The sequence below is a fragment of the Kogia breviceps genome, chromosome 1, assembly GCF_026419965.1.
Source record: "Kogia breviceps isolate mKogBre1 chromosome 1, mKogBre1 haplotype 1, whole genome shotgun sequence".
Taxonomy (NCBI): domain Eukaryota; kingdom Metazoa; phylum Chordata; class Mammalia; order Artiodactyla; family Physeteridae; genus Kogia; species Kogia breviceps.
This window is the reverse complement of record NC_081310.1, coordinates 172,055,505-172,074,723: the sequence shown is the minus strand read 5'-3', so window position 1 is coordinate 172,074,723 and position 19,219 is coordinate 172,055,505. Positions and strand designations below refer to the sequence as shown.

At 45.0% G+C, this 19,219-nt stretch overlaps 1 protein-coding gene across 3 annotated transcripts in view; it reads right to left on the bottom strand.

The window, feature by feature from the left end:
• Positions 1–4,321: 4,321 nt before the first annotated feature.
• The window catches only part of MTF1 (metal regulatory transcription factor 1), a 38,359-nt gene continuing 23,461 nt past the window's right edge, over positions 4,322–19,219 (bottom strand). The window contains exons 7-11 of one of the 3 annotated variants that reach the window (XM_059081372.2): positions 17,987–18,064; positions 12,269–12,368; positions 10,944–11,539; positions 7,206–7,269; positions 4,322–5,890 (exon numbers count right to left, since the gene is read on the bottom strand). In XM_059081372.2, the coding sequence (XP_058937355.1) occupies positions 5,460–5,890; positions 7,206–7,269; positions 10,944–11,539; positions 12,269–12,368; positions 17,987–18,064 (1,269 nt within the window). In that variant the 3' untranslated portion in view covers positions 4,322–5,459. Of the gene's footprint in view, positions 5,891–6,631; positions 6,744–7,205; positions 7,270–10,943; positions 11,540–12,268; positions 12,369–17,986; positions 18,065–19,219 lie in introns of those variants that run through there. The other 2 variants (XM_059081381.2, XM_067011193.1) reach the window with 2 other exon arrangements.

The following is a 19,219-nucleotide window of genomic DNA, read 5'->3' as shown; positions in this document are numbered from 1 at the left end:
CTGGTGACCGACCTTTCCTTTCTGTCCCCTCTCTAAGACTCTGATGGCTGGGGAGGGGTGAAGTGGTTGAAAATTGTCAACCATGGGTAGGGTTGGGAAGAAATGCCACAGATACTACCAGATTTAAATAAGCATTTAATTAGGATTTCATTAGTATTTAATATTGCTTTTTCAATTCCAAAAAGTTAAATTTTCACTTCTTAGCAGATATTTTAAAGTACAATATTAAGTTTATACAAAATGAGCAATTAAGCAAACACCATTATTTCACATTCTTCAAAAATACAAATTCATATTTATTCTTTTTTGGGTTTGGAGGTTTCTTCCTTTGGAAGTACTGAACCTGTAACGTTTTCATATCGCTCAGTAGAAGTCTGTTGTTCCCATGTTTCACACTTAAATAAATTTGATAGGCTTTTACATAATCCAAATAAAACTATTTGGGATTTAACCAAGACCTCTGGCCAATGACTAGTGTGTGTCAAAAAAAAAGAAGGCTCTCGTGGGTCTTGCTTCTCCTGGCCAGAAGATCTGAGCCAGAGAGTCAGCAAAAACCTGTTTCCAGCCACCTTCTCCAAACAGGGACTAGGAGTTTACCGGGAAAGAGAACAGCTACCTTGAACTCTGACCTCCCCACACCCGCACATTCTCCAAAACACAACAAAGGATGTAGACTGTTGAGTCAAAGAGTGCCCTGGGGAGGCCTGAGGACACGGGGGAAAGGGCAAGAGAGGCCTCTCTGACTTGGCACCAGTATAAGGATAATAAGAATATTGCAGAAAACACCCTTGGGTTTTGGTGGAAAAAAAAAAAAGGTTTTATGAAAAATTTCCCCGTAAGAAAAAGTAGAACCTGCATTGAGCTGAGAAAGTGACACGACATCATCACTCAATTTGGGGCCCAGCAGGCACACCACCAAAAGGGCAGTGTGTGGTTTTAAACTTTGCTTCCAGTAAAAAAGCTCGTACTATGTACACATTGACATAAAGATCCAGTTTAATTTGCATTTCTCAGTGCAGACTGAGAAGCCCTCTCTTGAACAGGAGTAACAATGAGGAATGCCCAAACAGTGATCATCAGCTTCCCCAAAGGGTGTGAGAAGAGACAGGGGACTCTTTCTCTTGCCCTGCCCCCAACATATACCAGAGGAAACGGGCTAAACTGACTACCAATCAGAAATATGCATGATTCAGTTTTGTTGCCTCTCCCCTCCCCAATATTTAGGAATGGTCAATTTCGGATCTATGTCACAGCAGAACCATTTGCGTATTGGATCTATGGAAATCTTTCTGCTTTGGCTGACGTATATTCTAAAACTTCTCTATTCTTCAGTAGCCTGAGAATTGAAGATAAAATGGGGGGGGAGGGAAGTGGGGGGAAAGGAAGAAAGTTGATAAAGCAGATTATTAACAGCTTTGTTTACTGGATTCAATGAGGACTAGAGGCTTTTGCTTAAAGAGCCAACAGGGGCGGTAGGGGGAGCAGTATGGAAATGGCTCATGTTGTCCCCCCCTGCCCCCCCACAACTGCCACAACCTTCCCCAAACATATTTCTGATTGGTGGTATAGGAAAATTGTAAACTCATTAGCAATACTGTTGCAGTTCCACAAATCAATGGTTTCAGTGACTCTGGAGAAGTCTTTAGGATTAAGGACAATGGACGTGATTACAAATATAAAAGTCTAGAAGGTGCCAGGTGTCTACCTAGGAACAACCAGTTTCTTCTTTTCAGGCATCACTTTGTAATGGTGAAGAAGGGGGAAAAGATGGCAAGGGACCAAGAAGAAGTGATGAAAAAGGGCCTCAACAGCAGAAAACAGGACCCGCAGCAGTTCTTCAGAGAGCCTGAGGGGGCGCCCTTGGGCACACAGGGAAGGCTTGCATAGATTGAGCAGTTGCTGAGAATGCATAATAGTGTTTCCCTATGGACAGCCTCATGGCACAGGGCTGATGGAGTGGAAAAACGCAGCCAGGCCAGGGCTACATGGGACAACAACCATCAAGCTACACATATTGCACCAAGGTAAGTGCTTTTCTTTTCACACCTCAATTTAACTTTTTTTCTGAGCAAAAAATAAAACTTTGTGGAAAGTATATATGTGTGTGTGTGTGTGTGTGTATACACACACACACGAAAAAAATTGCAGCAATTGGGTTAAAGATAAAATAACGTAAAGTGCTTTTTTATTATTTCTTTAATATACCAATATGAGGTTCTGCAAACTTGTCCCTTTGGACACATTCAGCACATTATACAAAGTCTCTCAGGAAAACCCACCCACCCATTATCCCCATCAGTCCGCTGCCTTGATCCTGAAAGTAAACTCTCCAATCTACTGACTCTCCCAGAGGTGGTGAAGAGAAGTCCCTTGCTTCTGCCCAGAGAGGCCTTCACACCTTAAGGCCCCTCCTGGACTTTGTACCATGACCTCCTTCTGCGAGGGCGGAGGGGCAGGGGTGGAATTCAATGAATGACACCAATTCCTGTCATCAAACTAGTGATACCCCCATGAGGTTGGCCAAACTGCCAGGAAAGGCAGGGCCACTTTCCCTCAATGCCTCACCCACCTGCCTGGGAAGGACCAAATGCACTAAGGCAGTTTGGCGGTGCCAGCCAAAGTTTCCTGCCACCTGCCAAGCCCGTGAACTCCACAATTCCCCAGGCTGACTAGCATTCTGTAAAGGGGCAGTATAACTGGAGATGCTAGTGGGAGCTGGAAGTCTCAGTCTACAGGGTGAAAATGATTAAGGTTACCATGGGGAGAAAAAAGGCGTGATTTTACCTGAAGTCTGCACACCTTCCCTAGCCTCACCCTAGGTTCATTCCTGGGTTTGAAAACCACTCTCCATGAAGGCTCTTTGTGGCTCCACTTTAGCCAGTGCCCTCTCTTCTCCAAGATCCTTGACACTAGGGGCCAGGCTGATAGAAGGGACAGGGGCGGGGAAGAGTGCCAGAAGAAGGAGGAAAGGAGAGACTGCCAGCCCTGTGGAGTAAACGTACTCTTCACAACCACTCACTAGCATTTTAAGCACATGCTTGATGTTTTCAAAAGCTGATTGGATCTGATGGTCCCCCTTGTAATCCCTAGTACCCTCAAAAGGCAGACACTTCAACTAGGAAAATCTGTCAGCCTCAACACAGTTTCTTCATCACCCCTGATCTTTGGAGCAGAAAAGCCACGGGCCTGGGCAGACCCCAACACAAGCACAGCCCGGGCTGGCCGGAGGGAAGCAATATTTCAACCATGGCACTTCTGATGGCCTTCCCTAGGCTCCTGCTTTCCAGCTCAGCTCCCAGGGCATTGAATCTCAGGTGAGCCTAGGATGGGCACGTGGGGAGGTCATTTGGGACCCACATGCTGCTCTCTCTCTCTCGGAAGGTGTGGAGAAAACAGCCAGGGTCCTACCGCAAACCTTCCTATGGGTGCAAGGCCCAGAGATGGCCAAGAACAACCCATGCTCAGCAGCTGGTTTTCCAGGAAGGTGAACCACTGCGGTAATAGAAGGTTCCTCCTGCCTTATCAACTTCTGCTGAGGTCAGTGGCCGCCAGAACCCACCAGCCTTTTGGACAAGAGAGTGCAGAGGGTCAAAAAAACCCTGATTCTCGCGACTAGACTCCTTCAATGAGAAACCACCAGCTGCTTGTAGGTAAGCCCATGTCTCCTCATGGCAGTAACATTTACCACCACTGCCCTCTTGTCCAAATCGGCCCCTGAACATCCTGTTAAAGGCAGGGCCTCTGGCTCCCAGGTAAATGATCTCCTCTAGATACTGTCTTGGCTGGCCCTGAGTAATGGCGCAGAGAACAGGAGAGTGACAGATCTCTCCACCTTAGGGACTGGAAAAGGAAGGCAAATTACGGCTGCTTTCTGCCCGACCTCGTTGACTCAGAAGGGCAGCCCTATTTGTGGCACCCTGCCCCCTCGCTCAAGGCAGGGAAGGGGCCCTTGGGAGGCAGAGGCCTAGTCTAGACATTGGGCCATGCCTAGTTTCTGAGCTCAGTGAGTGGGGGGAGCACTCATGACTATATTGATATAGCCAGTTAAGAGAAACTTTCCATTTTAGTGTGGATTGTATTTTATGTTTTATTTTAAGAGGCAATGACTGACTCAGAGCCAAAGGCAGAGAGATGGATATAATTCTATACACAAATCAAAACAAATTTTTTTCCTATAATACAACTTAATGAAACATTCCAAATGAGATAACTTATTGCAACATTTCAGGCTTTTTGGTGGAAGGGGAATTTTTTTGTTTTACCCTGAGTAGAAGATCATCGCTTTGTGGTTTTTTTTTTTTTCTTTTTTTGTTTTTTGTTTAGAAATCATATGACTAAGCTGAGCAAGTCACATCCTTCTTTGCACTGTACTAGGCTGTATGCAAAATCCAGAGGGGTGAGAGGCGGAGATGAGAGGGGCAACCAAAAGCCTGGCTGGAACCCGGAACCAGGACACGTGGCCTGCCGATGACACGCCGCCTGAACAGAACTCCTGTAAAGCTGCACCTTCTCCTGATCAGCAAAATGCAGGTCTTCTGCTCTGAGGAAGAAGATACCCTTCAAGGAAGGCAGACCACCAGCCAGCGACTGACTGGCCATAAACCACATGTCCACTCTAGGACAACGCAGGGATGTTCCCCGAGAAAAATTCACTGTGATCTGCAAGCCCTGGCAACCAACGGAGAAAGAGAGAACCCGAAGGCAAAGACTGTGATCACATCACTAGAGCCTGTTCTGCACATGTGTCATGGGCAGAGAGCAGTCAACAACTTGCCTGGGGTCCCTGCGGAAGCGGACCGTCCCCGCGGCCTTGGGCCAGGCTTTTAGCTGCCCTTTGGGCTGCAGGATGACACCTGCCATAGTCACCCTGAGCTCCACCAACACCAAGCGCAGACAACGAAACCATCTCACGTGATCCCTGTCCAGCTCACGGCTGTCTGACCTGCCTTTGCCACTTCCCTCTCTGATGGAGTGAGGGTCTGGCCTTCCAAGCAAGCTTCAGCCTCAGACTCAAAAGACACAGAAGGAGCAGCAACACCCGACACACTGAACTCTACTGCCCAGACTACAAAGACCCCAGTGCAAGTGATGGGCAGCATCAGATTGATGGAAACCACACCCTTTCATTTAGAATTTTTATGCATACGAGTAACCTTATTTTCCAAGTTCACATGACAGTAAGCAAAAGTGACATACAGTGCAGCCAAACAGTTCATTTATAACTTAGCTTTTTTTTTTTTGTTTTGTTCCGTTTTTGCTTTTTTTGTTTTTTTCTCCAAAGATCAGTTCCTTAAAAATGGATGCTCCTGGGATATGAATAAAGAAAATATGTCTGAAAGGTGAGGATTTCAAACAGTAGATTTCTTCCTCCTTCAAACTGCTGACCCCACGGTGGTAGGCATCGCACCTTCTGCCTCCTGCTCAGCCTCTGTTCCTGGAGGTGAGCACATCCGGGCCTTTCACTTGGAGAAGCTGCTGGTCAGGCCCATCTCCTCCTCCTCCTGCAGTAGTGCTTCGATGGGAATCAGATTGGACGGCGTGTCCAGGTTCTGGAGCGACAGAAACTCTGACATATCCATGGCACGTAACGTTTCTGTCTGAGGGTCTGAAGGAGTCACTACTTGTCTGCTTTGCTCACAGGAAGAGGATGCGGCGGAGGAGGACGACAGGGGGATCGGGGGCGGGGAAAAAGTCTGCGGTGGTAGCTTCAGGCTGGGCTCACCAGGAGGCTGGGTGCTCAGCGCTGGAGCGGGAGGGGAAGGACAGCCCTTCCTCCTGCTGGCCGCCCGCTCCTTGGCAGAGTCCCGGCACGCACACTGACACTGACAGGCCTCCTCTTGTTTGATGATGATCACAGGGACGCTGAGGCCAATCTGCTGTACAGCGCTCCCTGCGAGAGGGCGAGAGAGACTGCTCTTCAAGTAGCTGCAGGGCAAGGGCAAGAGGGACAGGAGGGTGTAGGCCTAGCTCAGCGCCACGGAGGCAGGCGGAACAATGGAAAGGGTAGATGCCGTGCCATGCTCCAGGCTTGGTTCTGCTTTAAACTGGACCACATTCCTCCTCAAGTAAGAAGCCTCTGACACTCCCCATCCCCTCCAAGACAGAAAAGCCACACACCATCTAGATGCACCCTGTATTTCCAGCTTCATTTCCGGCCCCTCTCGCAGGCACCCTCCATGCCAGCCACGGTGGATGCCTCCCTTTTCCTGCACGTTCTTCATAGCTCTGGGCTCAGGGGCTCTTCTTTCTACCTAAACTCTTCTGGAGAACTGACTCTTACCTCTGAGCACCCAGCTCACTGCCCTCCTCTCCCAGTGCCTCCAGGCAGTGTTTTCAGCAGGCTTATACCTCAGGGATGGCCCAAGGGCAGCTGCCGTGTGCAGAGCTATTCCACACTGTACCAGGCCATTTCTCTGACCTCCTGTAGGACATCCCGCTCACCTTTGCAGCCCCGTCTTGGACACACAGCCAGCCTTGTGTGCGCGCACATTCCTTCACTCTGAATTCACACAGGCTTTGTGTGTCTCAAAAGAGCTAGAGACCAAGGGGCTAAGAACAGAACGGGAGGGAGTCAGGAGGCCCAAGAACTAGTACTTTGGCTTTGCCACAAACTAACTTATAAATTTGGGGGACTCATTTAATCTTTCAGGGCTTCAGTTTCTTAATCTATAAAATAAAGAGTTTGAGAGAAAGGACCCTTTAGCTCTGTAAGAGTCTCTGACCCAGATGCTGTTTCTTCATTACTGTAATTAGAAAAGAGTCCAGTGAATTAACAGCTGCTCTCTTTAACATTAACTGTGATCTGGCTACATTAAAGCCTCTATCTGTTTTTTTATTTATTTTATTTTATTTTTTTGGCCGTGCAGTGTGGCTTGCAGGATCTTAGATCCCCGACCAGGGATCGATCCCAGGCCCCCTGCAGTGGAAGCACAAAGTCCTAACCACTGGACCACCAGAGAATTCCCTAAAGGCTATATCTGAAAGGGAAAGAACCGTTACTAATTAAAGAATGTTAAATGTGGTATTTATGCTATAAGTCCAGTAACTTTCAATAGTTGTAAGAATATTAAATACTCTAATAATACAAATGTGATAAATTTAATTTTAAAAATGTTTAAATCCCGGGCAAAGCAACAATCAACTAACTGTGCCTCAAGGGACCCAGAGAGTTGACTTCCTTTTAAAGCTAACACAGAATTTCATACCTGTGCTACTGGCTACTGGTACTGCAGTGGTAAAAAACACCTTCTCAACTTTAGATGCTTGCTGCTGGAAAAAAAAAAAAAAAAAAATCACATTTATGGCTACTCAAATATGGCAGATCTCCAAGGGCCTAAAGCCTCCCCAGTTGTAATGGTCATCCAAGAGGACAGAAACCCCTCAGTGTTCAGGGATTTTTGTACTGAGTGATGTTTTTGTTTGTGCTCTGACATGAGGTCACCGCACTGTTTGACATTCAGTGCTGACAATGTAGCCGGCTTTGTCCCCTCCCTACTCCTTGGCTGTCTCCCAGCTGCCTAATCCAGTAGGTTCTATGCACCCAAAGGCTCCTCCAAGGTTGCTTTTCTCACGTGGATGGTCTTCTCAGAGAGAGCCCCAGGGCTAGCTTCCCCTCTAAGCTCTCCACTCCCTGCCAACCCCCAATACTTGCATGAGACTGGAAAGTTCTTTTTTCCCCTCAAGGACTAAGCTGCATGCTAAGAACAGGCTAAGACTCCCTCTCACAGGCAGGAGACCTCCTGTGAAGGCCCTGGGCAGTGTGCTGTAAGCTGCATGGGGCACATGCTCAAGGGTAGGCCCTGGACTCAGTCACACATGGATTCAAGTCCAAGCTCAGCCACTTAGTTGTTGAGGTCAGGCAAGTAATTTAACCTCTTAAAGTCGCAGTTTCCTCATCTGTAAAAACAGGGACGCCAACCAAAGGCCCCCAAAAGGATGAAATGAGATGATGCGTGTGGAGACCGGGACATACTGTGAGCATTCAGCAAACACTAGCTATTCATATGATTACCAAGTAGGACTATCGGGTCATGCCCAGAAATCACCCCTCACTTTAGTACACTTCCGATTCAACTGGCTGTAGGGTTTCTGCTTTCTTCAAGTCTTATATTAAAAAGGGCTTTATCTGTCATCCTTTTAAGGAAAAAACAGTGCCTCTACTAAGATGAGTCTAGGAGGAACTTGAAAGCTTCTGGCTAAGTTATAGGAGAGGACACTATAAAATAATGATGGAGAAATGAGACCCATACTTCAATACATGAAAATGAATTGGGTGGAAAAGGAATGAGCTGTTCCATGTTCCATGCAGTTCCCCAGGGCAGATCCAGGAAAAGAAGATTAAAAACTACATGGAGGCATGTGGTTGCCAGAGGGGAGGAGAGAAATAGGTGAAGGAGAGTAAGAAGTACAAAAATCCAGTTGCAAAATAAATGAATCATGGGTAGGAAATGTACAGTGCAGGGAATACAGTCAATGAGTATGTAAATCTTTGGATGGTGACATATAGTAACTAGACTTAACATGGTGATCATTTTGAAATGTACAGAAATATCACTATGTTGTGCAACAGGAACTAACAGAGGTAGGTCAATCATACTTCAAAACAAACAAACAAATTCATTGAAAAAGAGATCAGATATGTGGTTAGCAGAGGCAGGGGTAGGGTGGGGATAGGGGGAATTGGAGGAGGGCAGTCGAAAGATCCAAATTTCCAGTTATAAGATAAAGAAGCACTAGTGATGTAATGAGCAATGTGATAAACATGATTAATTAACACTGCTGTAGGTTCATATGAAAGTTGTTAGAAGAGTAAATCCTAACAGTTCTCATCATATGCACACATTTTTTTCTATTTCTTTAATTCTGTATCTGTATGAAATGATGGATGCTCACGAAACTTGTGTCATTGTGCTGTACACCTTAAACTTATACACTGCTGTATGTCAATTATATCTCAATAAAACTGGAAGAAAAAAATGCCACTATCATAAATGAGAAAGTACGATCACTTTCTGTACATAGCCATCAGCAAATATATGAACAATAAAAATAATGAAAATAATTTTCTTTTTTTTTTTTTTTTTTTGGCCTCACCGCACAGCATGCGGGATCTTAGTGGGATCTTAGCTCCCCGAACAGTGACTGAACCCGCGCCCCCTGCAGCGGAAGCACGGAGTCTTCACCACTGGACCACCGGGGAAGTCCCTGAAAATAATTTTGAATACTGAAAACAACACTACCAACCAGAAAACCCAACTACATGGAGGCAGATTGATTGGGTCATAATGCCGAGAAGACCCTTCCAGTGACTCTGGCCACCCGAGACTGGAACTAGGTTGCCTCCAGAGGTGGTTGGCACCCACCCCATTTATGGAATTTTGAGTATTCACTACTTAGCTCTAACCTACCATTCCAGTTTGTTTGATTGCATCATACATCCACCCAGACTTTCTCCCACTTAGTATATCCTTTTCTCCATCTAAATCCTACTCATACTTCAAGGCTCACCTGACCTGTATGCCCACCCAACAAGCCTTTAGTCTCTAAACCCCTCATCTGGCAGCACGATATAGCAGTCAAGAGCATGAGCTCTGGGATTGGTCTGTCTGTGCTTCACCACTTGTAAGCTATGTGACCTTGGGCTAGTCAATTAACTTCTCTGGGCCTCAGCTCTGCACTGGTAAAATCATATCTACCTCCTAGGCCTGTTGTGATTAAACCATTAAAAAGTACTTAGCATGGTGAGTGACATCTAGAGATACAGACATATAGAGACAGTAAAAAGATCAGTGGTTGCTTAGGGAGAGGGGGAGAGGGAGATGGGATGAAGAAGTGAAGCAGAGGAGATTTTTTAGGGTGGTGAAACTATTCTGGATACTGTAATGGAAGATATATGACATCATGCATTTGTCAAAACCCACAGAACCCTACTATACCATAACAACTTTCATATTAACCTACAGAGTGAACCCTAAGGTAAACTATGAACTTTAATTAATAGTAATGCATCGATATTAATTCACCAATTATAAAAAATGTACCACACTGATGCAAGATGTTAACAAAAGGGAAAACTAGGCTGTTGGGGGCGAGCAGCAGGAAGTGTATGGAAATTATCTGTTCTATCTGTTCAATAAAACCTAAAAAAAATTTAATCTAAAAATAAGGTACCTAAGGTAATGACTGGCACGTTAGACCCTCGATTTTAAAAAGTGCTTAGTTAGCACAGTAAGCCTATACATGTGAGTAAGGGCTCGATAAATTACAGCTATTGTTATTTTTTATTACCATTATTTTTATTTGACACTTTACCTACTGGTAGTGTTAACTTTCTTTTAGGCATTTTAGCCTTTTTAACTAGAATATAGGTTTTTATGAAAAAGAGATGGTGGTTTTTTCACTTTTCCATATCCCCAAGAGTATCCTGTGTGGTATCTGATAAATAGCAGGCCCTCAAAATACATTCAATTGAACGACCAAGTCATTTCCTTAGTCATCAAGACCACACACTTTGGTAGACAATGGCTCTACGGTTTGCTCTGGGAGCATAGATCACTTCTCTGACTTGGCTACTGCTGTCTGCTTCCATCTGATGGGGTCACATCAGTCCCTCATACCAGTCTGGACTCTGCCTTGGACAAGAACCCGCTTTTCTGAAATGTTCTCAGGCTCTCCTGTCCTAGCTGACAGCATTAGACCACCGCTGAAATATAAAGGTAAACTTGAAGGCTGTTTCTCTGCCCTGACCCCTCCACTGCAGGTACTGACGGCAGCATTCCTGGGTTTATACTTGCTTGATTATGGGGAAATGACTAAGTGTTAGAATGACATGTTTCAGGGTGAATATGACAGCCATTTTCCTTTTTGAAGTAAAAAGCCTCTGAACGTGTCACCCTTCGGAAATACACTTCACCCCACTGGATCCATTTCCACATAATACTTACAATTTGTTCTTGGGTGTGTGGTGAGCTGGTGGCACCATTCAGTATCCACTGTAAGTTCTGTTCTCCCATGACGAGGCTGGGCTGCAGGAGAGCCGTGCTGGGAGTCGGGGTGATGGTTATAGTGGGATTACTAGTTAGGACGGAGTTGGCATCCAGGGGCAGAGTCTGGACCATGGCCGGCAGGGGCTCAGTAGTACTCTGTGGTTGAGGCGGTGCTGCCATGGCTGACGCCACTGCCGCTGCTGACGCCAAAGCCCCAGCGACAACAGAAAGTCCCGGCACGATGGGCTGCGGTGCCTGGGGGTGCGGAAGAAACTCTTGATGATTAGCAGCAAACTGTGTGCTGTGGGGAACAGGCACTTCTGGAGGTTGTAAGAGAGCAGGGGGGTTGCCAAATGCAGCTTGCTGGGAACCAGTTCCTAGGGAGGGAGCAGGCAGAGGAGCAGACGGTGCTGAGGCTGGTAGTAGAGGCTGGGGTGGCTCGGAGATGCCAGGCTGCAGTATAAGTGGAAGAGATAAAGATGCTGAATGTCTTGTGGATGGTGGAACATCACTGACTGACTCTGCATCACCATTAAAATTTTCAATCAAGGCAGCTGGCAAGAAAAAGAAATAGAAATATATATACATATTCCAAGCCTTATATAAGCCACAAAAACACAGTCATTAATGGGCTACACCAAAGACAGCTTAAGTCTGTTACAGGTGATTCCCTTCAATGCTGGCAGGCTGGCTTTCTGCTTTTCATTTAATGACCCCTCTGGTCAAACCACCAGGCTTCACAATCAACCTTACTTTCTAAACGTGAAGACCTAGTATGGGTCTAACCATAAAAAAATGTGTCCTACAGCTTTTCTGGAAAAGAGCTTAGACATCCTTTTCTTGGCATATGATCAGTGAACACACTTTCTGACTACTGTGAAGCTTCACGGACAGATTTTCAATCAAACACAATCTGATCTACGCATCTAAAGTTTGGTTTGTGGATCCTGCCCACTCATGAACGGAGGTGTCACATCGGGAGAAAGAGCTCACAACTCCTCTCACTTTTTAAAGCCAACAAGAGCTTTTGAAAAAGGGGACCCTCTTCTTCTGAGGGTCCAGGGAAAGTAGATTCTCAAGTAAACCCTTGATGAGGGAAGTAGGGGAAAAAAAAGATGGAATTGAACTGAAAAGCCCATCCTTTTCTGACCCCTCACTGAAAGAACACTTCATTAAAGGAACTGAAATATTTCACTGTGCTTGAAATCTACACTGTGTCAACAAGTGTGAATTCCCATTCCCAGTGCAGAGATTTGGGCAGGAAGAGAGTCTGTATAACAAACCTGTCTGTTGAGGATCTTCCTGAATTGCTGGATCATCTGACTTCTGGAACATTGGTTCAAAAATGATTGCTGGTGAAAGTGTGCTGAAAGTGTTCTGGCCCTGTGTCAGAGACAGAGACAAAGGTGTAAGGCTCGCCATCTGAAAGCAGGTCTTCACCATGAGAGCACACAGAGCAGCAGAACTAGAATAATCTCTGGGGCTTCGCTGGTGGCGCAGTGGTTGAGAATCCGCCTGCCAATGCCGGGGATATGGATTCGAGCCCTGGTCCAGGAAGATCCCACATGCCATGGAGCAACTAAGCCCGTGCGCCACAACTACTGAGCCTGCACTCTAGAACCCGTGCGCCACAACTACTGAGACTGTATGCCACAACTACTGAAGCTCACGTGCCTAGAGTCCGTGCTCCGCAAGAAGAGAAGCCACCGCAGTGAGAAGCCCATGCACCGCAACGAAGAGTAGCCCCCGCTTGCCGCAACTAGAGAAAGCCTGCGCGTAGCAACAAAGACCCAACACAGCCAAAAATAAATAAATAAATATATTTTTAAAAAAACAACTAAATTACTAGAATGATCTCTGGATATGCTTCTTGTTTCTAACTTCTCCTTTCCCAAGGTGACATTTCTTTCCCTAAGCCTCAGATGCTGAAGATCTGGGTCCTCAAACACTCTAAAGCAGGAGTGGGCAAACTGACTTGCTGGCTGAATGCCTGTTTCTGTAAATAAAGTTGTACTGGAACAGGTACTCCTGTTCATTTCTGGATTGTCCAGGTTGCTTCTACATGCAGTGGCAGATTTTAGGAGTTCTGACAGGGGATGTACGGGCCACAAAGCCGAAAATATCTATCTGGCACTTTACAAAAATTTTGTTGATCCCTGCTCTAAAAGACCAAACTCTACATAAAAATGGGGTTGTATAACATTTATTACTTGGAACTTGCTTTTCTCATGTAACAACATAATAATAACACAATAATAACATAGTGTGAATATCTTCCAAGGATATTACACAATGTCTATGCTATTCTAATATGTACACATGGTAGTGAATCAAACAATATAAGGACACTTATAATGACAGACACCAGTGATGGCCTTAGACTCACTACTGTTTGTCACTGCGAGTTTCTTTGTAACTTACAACTAAGAAAAGGTCAGAGGCATTTATGAAAAACTAAGATATGAGAAAACAAAAGAGATCGCCTAGTGACCCGAGGGCCTGACTGCTGACAGGCACCACCTCCAGCCTTCCCTTCAGCTAAGGGAAGGGGAAAAACAGCAATTGTTTTCTCTGCAACCCACCTCCACTTCGCATTGTGTGCAGCGAGGGTGGCAAAGGCAACCTCGTGCGAGAGCCCGGGGAGCAACAGAAAGAAGTGAAGCAGAGGGCAGGGGCTGTGGCAAAGCCTCAGCCACACTTGCGGGCTCAGCTGAGGGCGGCCACGGGCCACACACAGGGGGTCACCAGAGCTCAGGGCCGGTTCAAAACCTGGATTTTTACATGAAACCTACTGATTTATAATTGAAAACAAGCAACTGAAAACAATTTAAAAGCACGGTATAGACCGCACAAAACCTATCTTCAGGCTAGACTCTTGACCTGGTGCCAGCTTGAGCTTTAAGGGCATTTTGCATCAACTTTGCTTCTGGGAGGGGGAAGGATCTCTTTGGGGCTGGGCGGAAGCACAACGAGTGGAGCTGTCCACCAATCTAGAGGGCCTCTGAGATGAACTGGCCACTTGAGCCAAGAGGGTCCAATTATTCTACCATGACTCCACAACTGGCAGAATGAGAGGGGAAGTTCAGTGAAGCTGATGGCCAGCATGGCAGAAGCTGAAGGCAGAAACCTATGTAAGGTTTCCAGCTTCTAGTCCAGAGGGAGTTAAGAATCACAGGCCAAAACGGTGCCTTCAAACTTTTCATCATGACACAAAGTAGGAAATATATTATATATATATATATTTCATGTTACATACATATCTGTAGGTACAACTGAAACAAAAGTCTATGAAACAGATCCTATCCTTACTATGTGCAATGTCTTCTGATATTTTCTATTCTACTGATGTCCTTCAGGTGTTGATTATAAGCCACTATTTTATAACCCAATAAAGATGTGCCACCCACTTTGAAAAATGGTGAGCTAACAACTACCACTAAGCTATAATTACAGCTTTTCAACTCCTTCATGGCTGTTTTTTTTGTTCTACCTGTTTATGAATCACTATCAGGAACAACACTGTTAAAAAAAGGAAGGAGTCTGTGTGACTTCAAAAGATTATGCACAAGAATGGTTACAGCGGCACTATCCTAATGGCTCCAAACTAGAAACTATCCAAATGCCCAAGGGCAGTCGACCGAACGAACTCTATTATATTCATGTAGTGTAATACTGTTCAACAATGAGAATGAATAATCTATTACTAAATGCAACAACATGGATTAATTTCTCAAACAAAACGTCGCAAGAAAGAAGCCAGCACAAACGAGTATATACCACATGATTCCAATTATACAAAACACAAAAACAGGGAAAACTCATCTTAGGTTGTGACAGTGGTTATCCTTAGGGAGAGGTAATGGCTGTTAGGGGGACTGAGGGGGTCTTCTGGGGTGCTGGGAATGTTCAGTTTCTTGATTTGGGTGCTGGTTACCTGGATATGATGAATTGTGAAGATTCATCAAGGTGTACGTGATAGGTGTACTTTTCTGCATGTATATTATACCTCAATAAAAAGTTTTTCTTAATTAAAAGAAAAAAAGAAAGAAAAAAGGGAGGTGCTGAGGGGACTGTGACTCAGCCACTACCAGGCTTTAGGGCAACAACCCTGGGGGCAGAGTGAGTGAGAACTGCCCCCCCAAAGCAGAGGAGACAGAACAGGCTAAGCCTCTGGGGCCTGGAGCAAAGAGACACAAGAACACTGAGCCGTCTGGGAACAGGATGGATCCTGAAGCTCAGGAGCCAAAAGGCCCGGCGGGCCACTCCCCAGCACTTCAGCCCAAGTTCACTCCTAGGACACACAAGCATGTGGCTGCCCAGGAACCTGTAAAATGATGATCTCATAAAAATGTATCATTTGATTTTAACAATTCATCATCATTTTTTTTTTAAAGCAAGCAGAGCAAAATTAATCCTATTACTTCAAGGAACTGTTGGGGTCTTAGTTGAAAGACTAAAAACGAGCCTACTTCCAATACTGGGATAAATGCTGGGTGACAAGGAGACACATGTAATTTGATTTCAAGGGAGAAGAGCAGGCCTCTCTCTTGCTGCTGTAAATTATGTCAGAAAAAGCTTCCCCCCCCCTTTTTTTTTTTTTTTTACAAGTACTCAGTGTCCCCTCATATGATTCCTCACCTGGTGACCCCAGGGCTTCAGAAAGCTCCTCAGTCATATGTCACAGCTCCAGCCAGGGAGTGGATGCCTAAACCATTTCATGTGATCTCTTGAGATTAAGGAGATATTATACCCAGAAATTTCAGGTTGTGTGGCTTAGAGGGCAATCTTGGCCACGCAGTGCATTAGCTTCATTTAAAGCATTAGCTCTGAAATGTGAATATGCCAAACAATCATATGAAGTGCTTCGTTAATGTTTTTCTTTGTTCTTCAGATTGGTTAATTTCTACTGATCTCTCTTCAATTTAACTGATTCTTTCTTCTGTCATTTCCAACCTGCTGTTGAGCCCATCCGGTGAATTTTAAAATTTCAATATATTTTCAGTTCCAGAATTTCCATTTGGAACATTTTTTTTATAGTTTCTATTTCTCTGCTGAGATTTCCTATTTATTAAATCATTACAAGCATATTCCTTTATGTGCTTGGGCATTTAAGAGCTACTTAGAAATGTCTGCCCACTAATTCTAATTTCTAGCTCATCTTGGGGTCAGTCTCCGTAGATTACCTTTTCTCTTGAGTAGGGGTAATGTTTTCCCATGTCTTCTTCTTCTTTTTTAAAAAAATATTTATTTATTTGGCTGCACCAGGTCTTAGTTGCAGCACGTGGGATCTTCGTTGTGGCATGTGGGATTTAGTTCCCTGACCAGGGATCGAACCTGGGCCCCCTGCATTGGGAGGGTGGAGTCTTAGCCACTGGACCACCAGGGAAGTCCCTTCCTGTGTCTTCTTATGTTTACAAATTTTGGATAACCCTGGACATTGCAAATGATATGTTGTAGATACTAAGGATTCTGTTACACTTCTTGGAAGAGTATTTGGTGTTTGCTTTAACATTCCAGTGACTTGACTATGCTCCAACTCCAAGCTCTGTCTTCCCTGCAGTGGATGGCAGCTGTAATCTTTGTCCAGCTCTTTAGCCTCAGCTGGGCTGCTTAAGTGTCTGCCCCACACACTCACAGTTCAGGGGTCAACTAGAGATTTGGACACAGCTTATACACAGAACTCAGGACGCCCCCCGTTGTGGCTCTCTCCTTTCCAGGCCAACCCCCTGACTTTCCAGGTGCTGTGGTAGCCCTGAACTCTGTCCTCTGGTTAGTCAAGCCAGTAAGACGGAGTGTTTACTGAGCCTGGGCCATCTTATTTGGTATCAACCAGGACCTGCCCTGAGATGGATAAACCATAAAGCCTGAAGACCCATCCAGTGCCTTTGCTATTTCCCAGTGGCCCCTTCTTCCGAGCGTTACCTCTGCCTGTTTGGGTTGCTCTCTGGTGCCTTCAAGTAGTTGTTTTTATATTTTGTCCAGCACATACAGTTGTTTTCTGTGGGAGGGCTGGTCTGATAAGAGCAGTTCTGCCATGACCAGGAGAACCCAGGCCTTGGTGTGCTAATATAAAATTGCAGTGTCAGGTGCCCCTTCCGGAGGATACTAACTCAGTTGGTTTGGGAGAGGCCCAAGAACCTACGTTGCAGAAGAGCTGCAGATGACTCCACCATTCACACTTTGAGAAACACTTTTTCACAGCATTCCTGAGTCGCTCAGTCTCTGTTCAAATCCTTCCTATCACATTGATTCTTCCTTATTTATTATGCATATACTCACAGAAAATCTGACCTAAGCTGTATTTATTTACCAGAGGAAAACAACAAAAAATGCACACTTAACCACCAGTGTCGGTGACTCAGTAAAGCTCACAGATCCTCTTGAAGGAGCATAAGCTCAGGATTGATGCGGCAGTTTGCAAGATACATCATGGAGCCATGACAATGGCAGAGGGAACCAAAGCAAGCAGATCAAGAGACACTGGCATGGTCCCTTAGCAGAGGGCCTGCAGAGGAGGTCCTCCTCAGAACCCCCATGGAGTGAGCTCAAAGAAAGGAAAAAACTGACTTTGGTCAGACTGGCAGGGCTTGAGAAAAGTCTGGAAACTGAATCCTGGCTCCCCCTTACAGTGGATGAATTTTAAGCCCCTCAAGGACAGACCACAGATACTTCACCACCGCCACCAGCTCAGCACCAGCACTCTGCCCGACGGAGTGGCCACTCAAGAAATATTTGCTACATGAATAAAGACAGACATTTTCTGGGGCAGGAGGTTATCAAGTGAGTCATCTAGGTCAAAAGGCACTACACGTCAGAGAGAACAACCTCTCCAATGAGAGCTCTTATCAGGAAACAAGAGCAAAACACCCTAAATGGTTAGTAACAGAACACAACTTAATCTGAAAGACTTCAAAGACTGGCCTCCCTCAATTTTCCCACCAAAGGAAGGGCTCAATTCTTGCACTTATTTTAATGGCACCCATAATCACAGGTACACTTACTGTATTGGAATTTTCTTGAAATTCGGAATCTGTGGACAGAAGGCTTAAATTCCTCAGACAAAGTGAGTGATTTGTATCCTGTGAAAGAAAAAAAAAAAGTCTAATTCAGTAACAAAAAAAAAAAAATCAGGATTTATAGTAGCCTATCAAATAATAAAACACTTGATTACAATGTCCCTAAGGTTCCAAATGTCTAGAGAGTAAAAAAACATTCAAAGCAAGGACTATGTGAATTATTTCAATTTTTAAAATCCTGATATTCTTAAGAAGAAATCTCTTACATTCTTAAAGCTAGTTAATAGAGTTTAAGAAGTATCTCATGATTCAGGCTCCAGAGTAACAAAAGCTATAATAATATGAAATGGATAATATTTGTATAACTGGTCTTACCACTGATAAAGCAATTTCACATGACCTCATTTACTATTCATATAAACCTTTGAAGTATTATTTCACATTCCCATTTTAAGTATGAGAAAATTAATGCTAAGACTAGCAGTGAACTGTCCAAAATCACACAGCTAATTAGCGTAACACAAACCCAGTGCTTCTGACTGAAAGTCCATCTTCCTTCCATTACATCACTGTGTCCCCAACATGGGCATCTCAGGGACCCTTACTCAGAGTGGTACTGAGGGGTTATTATTCATATATGCCTGTCTGGGCTAACTCTGAATTCTGTATTCCTAGAATGCCAGCTGGAATTCACATACTTCATGTGGTAACCCTGCTTTACCTCATGCATCAGTTGTTCCCATTCACGCATGCATTCAACAAATACTCACTGAGCATCTACTATGTATTAGGTACTGTTCCAGGCCCAGGGATACAATAATAAAGGAAACAAAGTCCCCGCCACCAGAGAGCTTACATTCTAGTGTGGGGAGAGGGTGCGGACAAAAAACCAAATAAATATACAGTACACAAGATGATGATACGTGCTACGGAGGGTAAGCGGAGTAGGGAGGGCCAGGGTAAGAGCTGCCCTTTTATTAGATTAGGGAAGGCCTCTTAGATAAGGTGGCCTTTGAGCAGATACTGAAGGAAAGAGGGTATGGGCCATGCACATACGTGGAGAAGTGTTCCACACAGAGTCATAGCAAGTACAAAGGCCTGGAGGCAAGAGTGGGCTTCCCTTGTTCAAGGAACCACAAGGTGGACGGTACGGCTAAAGTGAAAGGAAGTGATGTAAATAAATGAGGTGAGAGAAGTGACCAGGACAGAGTGTCTAGG